This window comes from Dasypus novemcinctus, chromosome 18 (assembly GCF_030445035.2).
Source record: "Dasypus novemcinctus isolate mDasNov1 chromosome 18, mDasNov1.1.hap2, whole genome shotgun sequence".
Classification (NCBI taxonomy): domain Eukaryota; kingdom Metazoa; phylum Chordata; class Mammalia; order Cingulata; family Dasypodidae; genus Dasypus; species Dasypus novemcinctus.
Genome location: NC_080690.1, coordinates 52,638,537 through 52,647,861, shown reverse-complemented (window position 1 = coordinate 52,647,861; position 9,325 = coordinate 52,638,537). Strand labels below are relative to the sequence as shown.

At 39.1% G+C, this 9,325-nt stretch overlaps 1 protein-coding gene across 3 annotated transcripts in view; it reads right to left on the bottom strand.

Annotated features, from left to right (window-relative positions):
• Nucleotides 1-3,737: 3,737 nt before the first annotated feature.
• LSM14A (LSM14A mRNA processing body assembly factor) overlaps nucleotides 3,738-9,325 on the bottom strand; it is a 74,382-nt gene continuing 68,794 nt past the window's right edge. For 2 of the 3 annotated variants that reach the window (XM_004450277.4, XM_004450279.4), the window contains one exon: nucleotides 3,738-5,098. In XM_004450277.4, the coding sequence (XP_004450334.1) occupies nucleotides 5,075-5,098 (24 nt within the window). In that variant the 3' untranslated portion in view covers nucleotides 3,738-5,074. Of the gene's footprint in view, nucleotides 5,099-6,716; nucleotides 6,774-9,325 lie in introns of all 3 variants that reach the window. The other variant, XM_071209208.1, reaches the window with a different exon arrangement.

The window sequence follows — 9,325 nt, the reverse complement described above, 5'->3', positions numbered from 1 at the left end:
TGGGACTTGCACCTCTAGCTTCCCAGGACACACTAGTTGGTTGGCTACTGTCAGCCTCCATGCCTTTGCTGCTGGAAGCTGCACTTTCTCTTGCTTCCCTCATTTGACAAACCCTATTCAGGAAACTCTTCCAAGAAGCTGTTCCTGGGTTCTCCACCTTTAGAGGCCAAGGAGGCCTGCTCTGAACAAATTCCAATTTAGAGTCCTCAGATTCAGAGATTAATGGTGCTACTTGACTTTCTTAAGTTTGACTCCAATTGCACTAATGCTTGTCACCTTTTAACAACTGGTGACATCTGAGCTCCTAAGGCACAGATCCCTCACCTTGATTTACCTTACTTTTTAAAAATAGCTTTTTTTATTCTCCTTCCTTCCCCTCCTCCCTCCCTGCTGTTTTTGCTGTTTTGTCTTATTTTTTTTCTCCTCTAGGATTCACTGGGATTCAATCCTGGAGACCTCTGATGGGGAGAGAGGTTTCCTGCCAATTGTGCCACCTCAGTTTGTAGTTTCTACTGCACTTCACCTTGACTCTCCCCTTGTCTCTTTTGATGTGTCCTCACATTGCTGCGTGACTCACTTGCACGGGGCACTGGCTCATCACGAGGAAACTTGCATGGGCACTCATGTGAGCACTGGCTAACTATGCAGGCACTCACGGGCACTGGCTTGCCACGTGGGCATGCTTTCTCTTTTTCACCAGGAGGCTCTAGGGATCGAACCCAGGTCCTCCCATATGATAGGCAGAAGCTCTATCACTTGAGCCACATCCATTTCCCTTTTTTTAAAAAAATAAAGGGCATTTATTTGGGGTAAAGCTTACAGTTACAAGGCCCTAAAGAGTACAACTCTAGTTACCATAAGAGGTATGTTCTCCCCCAAAGTCTGTTGCCATTTGTTGATGCATGATGGTGGGCAATGTCTGCTAGAGTTCAGCCTTCCTTTTCCACTTTAAGGCTCCATGGGTCCAGCTTCTTCTGATCTCCACAGTAAGCTGGCATAGGGCTCAGCTGCTCTGTTCTCTTCACAAGGTCAGCTATAAACTACCAGGCAAGTGGTTCATCTCTCCCCAGGGTTTCAGCATCAAAACCATGCTCTCTCTTCTACCATGTCTTTTTCTGTGTCACCTTATACCTTGATAGAATAAGCAAGCTTAGTCTCAGCTAATGGGGGAAGAGGGAGTCCTTTAATACTGCAAACCCAGACAAGATTAGATCTAGAAAGTCTATTATAGAGCCTAAAAAACCTTTCTCAGGAAAAACAGAAATTACTTCTCAGCCTATGTAACACAGGGGCCATACAGAAGCAGCAGTTTTTCTGACTAGCGGATAACCCATAGACAGGGACAAAAGTTACATAAAATCAAGTGATGCAGTAACAACATACAACCATTTCCTGTATGCTATGAGTAAAAAAACAAATCTCAGTAGTCAAAGTAGCCAAACCCTGAAGCGAACTTGAGCCTCATTTCCTCCCAAATTCTGTCTTGCAGAAATGCTCCCCTTGCACTTAGTCCTTTCCCTTCTTCCTTCATGCCCCAGTAACAACCTGCATATAGAAGACATGGAAGGATGGGAAATGACAAGCTAATCCTCCTGTGGAAACTTAGTCCTTCAAACAAGGGGCTGGATTAGATGAGCTAGTTGATGTCTTATAACTCTTCCCAAATCTGGCTAGTCAGAACTACCCATGGGACTTATAAAACAGATTTCCAGGCTCTATTCCAGATCTTTGAAATCAGAATTTCTGGGTGAGACCTGGGAGTCTGTACTTCTAAAATGGTCCTCAGTTGATTCTGATCAGAGGTTTGTGAACTACTGGCAAAACAGCATGGAGTAGTCAATGTTGACTGTGCTACTGGAAGTAAGGTAACCTTGACTGCTAATATCCCATGTAGAGATAATTTCTTAAGTTTCATTGGAAATAATTGTTAAATACTTTAAAATTTTATAAAATTTTTATACTTGAACAAAATTTCAATAAAATATAAAATAAAAATTCAATTATAATTTGACTTATAAATTAAACATTAAAACTTAAAATATACCATTCCTGGCCCTTACTCTTAAAAGCTAGTGGTGGTCCCTGGTCATTGTGACAATCAAAAACATCCCCTCACATTTCTATATGTTCCTAGGATGTGGGTTTGATCTCTAATTAAGAGCCAATGAGGGGGAAGCAGACATGGCTAAACTGATAGAGTGATGACCTACCATATGAGAGGGTCCAGGGTTTGATAACCAGGGTTCTCCTGACCTGTGTGGTAAGCTGGCCCATGTGCAGAGCTGCCGCATGAAAGGAGTGCTGTGCCACACAGAAGCGCCCTCACGTGGGGGTGCACCTGCCCAGGAGTGGTGCCGCACACATGGAGAGGTGACGCAGCAAGATGACGCAAGAAAAAAGACACGCAGTTTTCCGGTGCCATGGAGGGTGCAAGAGGACACAGAAGAACACACAGCGAGTGGAAACAGGGAGCAGACACGGGGTGGGGGTGGGGGTGGGGGTGTGAAGGGGAGAGAAGCAAATAAAATAAATCTTAAAAAATAAAAAAAGCCAATGAGGGAATGGATGTGGCTTAAGTAGTTGAGCACCTGCTTCCCACAGGGCAAGGTCCTGGGCTCAGTTCCCAGTGCCTCCTAAAAACAAAACAAAACAAACAACAAGCTAACAAATGAGAAAACCAACTCAGGGGAGCCAATGTGGCTCAGTGGTTGAGCACTGGCTTCCCACACAGGAAGTCCTGGGTTTAATCCCAGGTACCTCAAAAAAAAAAAAAAAAAGGCCATTGAGTTGGCCAGCCCTCATTAAGCCTTGTTTCTGGAGGGAGAAATGGTCTCTCCAACAGACAAGGAGTCAGCTCTTTGGCATCTGCCTGCCTGTAGGAGGCACATTTGGGCCTGAGGTGCCTATGCCTGTCTATGCCTGGTGAACTTAGAACCCTCATGACAGATCTTGACTTAGAAGATTTCCACATTCAGGAGGAGGACAAAGAGGCTTCTAGCTTTCCCTAAATACCTGCAACAATAAATAAATCTCATCAGATATAATGTTCAAAACTGGTTATTTTAGAGAATATAACTATGACCATAATTTAATTCTTACATAAAGATAACTTTGTTTCTTTCTATTGCAAGAGACTGTTAATATTTAAAGAGAAAGAACTTTGACGAACATTTTTTATTGAACAGTTTTATTCTGCCTTAGAATAAAAATCTTGCTTTAATATTGTAAGGTGCATTGCAGGTATGCCATGCTGCCAGTTATTACTAGAGCACCAAATGCCCCAGTAAGTGACCCAGAGGGTTGGGAAAACACATGAATCTAAACTTTCAAAATAGGTAGAGCCAAAATTTACAGTTTTTCTTCTTGAAATTTGCTTGGGACATCTCAAACAATCTATACAAGTATTGCCATAGCACTTGCTTCATGTTCAGAAATATCGCAGAAATATGTTCAGCATCATGATTGTGGGTCCTCCAAAAAGTTTCATTTTTAACATGCAAGCAAATAGTACTAAACGATATAATCTACACTAAGGCTATCAAATACTGGACCTTGATAATGAGACCAAATTACAAAACATGTTCTTATAGAGCTATACAAAAGATACAAAATTAAAATAAAAAATATCACCCATCTTTAAATACTCCAATTCTCCTACAGCGCAGTTTTCAAAACATCTGTATCACTACTGAATATTTTAAGGAGAAAGTTAACAAAAATCAAAATAGATAAAAATATTTAAATCTTTGGATCCCTTTATTCCATGATCTTCATAAAAACACCAAAGTGGTCAGATTTTTTCCATTATACTTTAAAATATCAAAAATTTTTTTTAGCAAATTATAATAAGCAATGAACTCTATACTGAGTCACCTGTGGGTCACAGGCCTAAGGACCAGTGTTCTGATGTCTTATAGGTTGCCAAAATAACAATTTCTACCACTCTGAATCTTCTTGAAATTGAATGGAACGAGTCAAGGCATCATGACAAAATGTTTAATTCCAGGCATATCAGGGAGAACAGGTTAACTGATGTCTACTTTTATTTTCTTTAAAAAAAAAAAAAAAAAGAAAGAGTGGGGTTACTTATCTGAAAATACACCTAAGTACATTCTTATCTATGATTATTTACATTCATATACTGAAAATATCTATTATTTGGACAAATCCTGTGATATGCCATTTGCTATAAAATGAAGTTTATCTTTTAATGAACACAAATAGTTTATTCTTTTTAGATAATGGAAGAATTTATCAATCTCCATTTATGTTCCAAACATTAAATAAAAAGAAAAAGAAAAAAAAGTCAAAGAAATCTTAAGCCTGGAAAGCTAAGAAAAAAAACACCCACCCATAATTCTGCTCCTCAGCACATCAACTTCTGCAAGGACACAGTATGTTTGCTGAATTTAAAATGTTTATTCTTTAAAAAATTAGTTGCTTTTTATACAGCTATACAAAGTTCTTAATGTTTCTTTGGCAATGGAATATAATGGAATTTTACAACTATATAAAAAAGTTACCTTTGCCTAAGAAACAGTATTTACTGTGTGTACATAGTTGACTGAAAATTCTCTACCATCCAGCACCCTAATTAATGGACGAAATAAGCTACCTCAAAAGGGATATTACAGGATTTCCAAAACAAAAGAAAGACACACACACACATACACACAACCTTCTGTGGCTCAAAACACAGTATCACGGCCCCATCTGCAGGCAACTTGCAATAATTGCCAAATACAATTTAGTGATAAGAAAAATCCTCAGTGATGAAAAATACTTATAAGTCCCACTGAAGTACTGCTTTAGTTTAACTATACATAAGAAATTATTTAACCTTCCGCTATTCCAAATATATTTAATGCTCATTTTTTAAGATGAGCCCCCCCCACCAGTAACTGTATTATATCTTTGAAATTAAGCAGAAAAACAAAACAAAACAAAATAAAACCCAGTGCTGGTGACAAATATACAGAGAATTCACTTCTTCATTCTTCACAAAGACTGAAACCAATTTTCAGGACCATGAAGAGCTAGAAATTCATCTAGGTTCGAAAGACTCATTTGTAGACTACGCAGCAACTTTGTTGTCTTTCTAAAAAAAAAAAAAGAAGAAAAATTTAGTTTGTGTCCCAAATTATTGATTTATTAATGTCTTTCTTTCTACTCTACTAAAATACATTTCGATTTCTTTAAATACACACTCCTTTTACTTTCATGTATAAATGTTTCAATGATTTCCAGCAAACACTTTTATAACCTCTACAGCCAGCAGTAGCTTATTATTTGTTAAATGCACTTTAGAGTTAGTAGCATTTACAGCAGTGATGTTATGGGCTGGTCCCAGCAAAAAGTTCCCCTAATATACAGGTGCATCCCCCATCTTTGGTTGCTTTCCTAATAATCTTCTTAAAAATGATAAAACTTAAATTTCAACTTAGCTAAACTGAAACTCATTTGACAACATACTTTGGTAAAACTTAATCAAATCTTCAACTTAGTAGTCAAACTCATCAAACACATCTGACAACATACTTTGGAAGAACCTCCATAAATTCCCAAGTCTTTGATGTCTTTACCAAGCAACAAAACAGCCAGCAAGTAAAATAACCCTTCTCTCCAAAATTTCATACCAGTAGAAAGTAATGATTTAAACATCCATGAATAAAGGATTAATTTTTTACAGGATTTTAATTTACTATATTCTAGTTTAACATCTTAATTTCATTTTTTTTTCATGCTCAGAATACTAATTCTCAGCAACACAGAGAATGACAGAATTAGAATATTACGCAATTACTTATTTGCTTTAGCCAACATTATAGTAAATGTTTTAAAAATGTTAGTTCCCATTAATGTTTTGTCCTCTTCCCTTATAAAGGGCAATTAACTCTTCCCCATAATAATTCTTGCTAATATTTACAAAGGGTGGAGACAGGTCTTTTTATCTCTGACTTCCTGAGAGACCTGTGATCCTGAGTCCTTAATAATTTTGGAAGGGGTCAAAGTGGGGATGATCTTGGACCTAAGCCATACAAAGGATTGTCCTAAGTGACAGCAATGCAGTTTGTATTGGGCCCAGAAAACTAGGGGGTTTTCCTCCTAGGTGGGGGCCAGCGGTAGATATAGATAAGTAAGCAGGCAATTACAATCCACTATGGTAACTACCCCCATAGTGTGGATGCATGAAATGCTGTGGGAGAACAAGGGAGGGGCATACGTGCCAACCTGGGTGGCAGTGTGTCAGGGTAGGTTTCTTAGAGGATGGGATGTCTAAGCAGGTAAAAAAGGATTAACTCTTAAATTTGAAATAAGTTCTGAAAAAGTGAGTTGAATGAGAAATTTTAAAAAAGCAACCAGTGAGAAAGCAATAAAAATCTCAAGGAGTCTTAGACTAAGGCTAAACCAAAATCCCGTATACAGCATCAGAGCCAAAGTTATGGGGCCTTTTATTTTCTTCAGTACCATTTGCTACAACATACCTGATTTTTATTGCTGAGTGTCACCCCAACTGTTAGAAATACTTTTCCTGGGTTAAAGACTTAACTTTATCTGTGTATAAAACACGAAACGATTTTGTATAAGGTTACTAAATTGTATTACATATGGCATGGTATAAATTGGTACAGAAAGAAATGAGTAGAGGATGACTGCCCCTCCTTCTCCAAGGCAACCTTCATACCCCCCAATTTATTTATTAGTTTTCTTTGTACCTTTCAGAAATCTGTACGATTGATCCAGACCTTTTAGGGTCCAAAAGCTTTGGTTTTCTGAAAGGTAAAAAAAAAAAAGAGAGGTGGGAGGTGGGGGAAAGGAAGAGGAGGGAGAAAAGAAAGAAAATAAAAGAAGGGGAGGGAGAGAGAGTACCATGCTGAGTCATTTTGGATACCTCATTGTCTCTGGAACATCTCTGAAGCAAAAGACTCAAATGCAAGGCAATCTGTCTCACCCACCATGGTAACTCCTTGGCAGGAGCAAATAAAATAGCTGCTGGCTACATTCTTATCCATGCCCCCCACCTCAAAAAAACACCAAAAACCAAAAAACAAAAGGGCTAAACAAACCCAAATTTCATTTCTAATGTTATTATCCTTAAGAAAAACTGAGGTCAGATAATAAATTTCCAGTTTTGGCTCTATCAGTTCGTTATCTGATCAAGTAATCAACCTCTCAGGGTCCTTAGTTTCCTAATCATCTAGTTCGGATGATTTTTTCCTAAGGAGTTCTAAAAACATATGATCCTATCTTCACTGTTTTTCATTATACAACCAGGTTACATACCCTTATCGCAAATCACTATGTGGTACATGCCAAAGAAGCACACAAAGTAAAGCCAACTTACCATAGAAAGCCTGCAACGGATGCACCTGGCATCCATTTCAAGGTAAATCTCTAAATAAAAGATCACTCACTATTTCCCTCCCTCAAAGGTACCAAATTACAGCAATTAGAAGGTACAGGCTGCTGAAAAGGAGTCACAGAACTCTGAGATGGACAATCAAGGGCTACAGGTCCCATGAGTGACCTGCAGCCTCACTGAAGGCTGAAGTACATTTGTCATCAACATGCGAAGCATTTGAGCCCATTATGGCTTCATACTAAACAAGGTATTTTGGTGGAAAGAAAAGTAGAATACATATTCACTAATACCAAGAGATTCCCAAATAGTTGGCAATGCAGAATTTAAAAAAACCAAACCAACAGGTATGCCAAGGAAAGCAAATGAAGCAAATATTAACAGGAGATTAGAAAAGGGAGAAATCAGTGTAGGAAGGAACAGAAGTTTTCAAGGGCAGGGCAAGACTGTGGAAGTTAAGTGTAGGGAAGAGCCAACTTCTAGCTGTGTCTGTCACCCTGTTGGATTCTAAACACCAAGAAGGCTGGGGATGTATCTGCTTTGCTTCTCATCAATGCCCAGCACAGTGCCTGACATATTTGAAGAATTCAGTATATTTGGTAAATGAATGAAGTTAGAGTTTGAATCAAGCACAGTGTAAAAGATGACCTTGAGTTAATATGCTTGACTCAGATAGATTAAGGGGTTATAAAAAATAAGACTGGGTAAGTCAAGTGAGACCCAGGCCTTTACAGAGTTGGAAAAGCAAGCAGTGCTATGATACTCTAGTGCCTTATAACCATGAGAGAAATGTGTGAGAGTCCAGTGAATCTGTCACAATGCCAAACACCCAAGCAGAGGATGAACCAAATGTCAGGGATAAACTTGTGCAGATAAAGACTCAGGCAGACCACCTCTAGAATGCATTCTAATTCTGCCGTATATGTGACAGAAACATAAAGTAAAGGCTCAAAAATAAGGAGTGAATTATACGGTCAAAAAAGAATGCTGGTATTAATAAGTTCAAGTACTGTGCACACAAGTACTCAATGAAGGCTTGCTGATAAACGTTGATGAGAGAAATGGCAGTCTGGTCATACACAGACAATACAACAGTTAATTTTCCAAATACCTGAAAAACAATCATGAAAAGAGCACATATATTCTGTGAATTTCCAAGGATAGAGTTTAGACAAAATGGCTGAGCATACAGTGAAAGAGATTTCCATTCAAATAATGTATGTCTTTGAGATCTTTTTTTTTTTTTTTAAAGGTACCAGTGGACAGAGAATGAACCTGGGACCTCATATGTGGGAAGTTGGTGCTCAACCACTGAGCCACATTGGCTCCCCTTAATAGCTTAAAAAAAAAAAAAAAAAAAGATTTATTCCCCACCCTTCCCTTTCTCCATTGTCTGCTCTATGTGTCCATTCGCTGTGTGTTCTTCTGTGTCTGGCTGTATTCTCTTTAAGTGGCTCTAGGAACTGATCCTGGCACCTTCCGGAGTGGGAAAGAGGTGATCATTCTCTTGCGCCACCTCAGCTCCCTGGTCTGCTGCATCTCTTATTATCTCTCTGCTGTGTCTCTTCTTGTCACGTCATCTTGCGGTGCCAGTTCTCCATGTAGGCCAGCACTCCTGTGTGGGGCAGCACTTTGCGTGGGCCAGCTTGCCACACGGGCCAGGCAGCCTTCACCAGGAGGCCCTGGTTATCAAACCCTGGACATCCTATATGGCAGATGGGAGCCCAATTGCTTGAGCCACATCCACTTCCCCTTAGTAGGTTTTTATGCTTGTTTATGCTTGTTTGTTTTCCTTTTTCCTTAAGAGGCACTGGGAACTGAACCCAGGATCTCCCATGTGGGAAGCAGGTGCTCAACTGCTTGAGCTATATTCACTCCCTGTTTTTTTTTTTCCTCCTCCTTCCCCCCCATTCCATTGTCTGCTGTGTCCATTCAGTGTGTGTTCTTCTGTGTCTGTAGTATTCT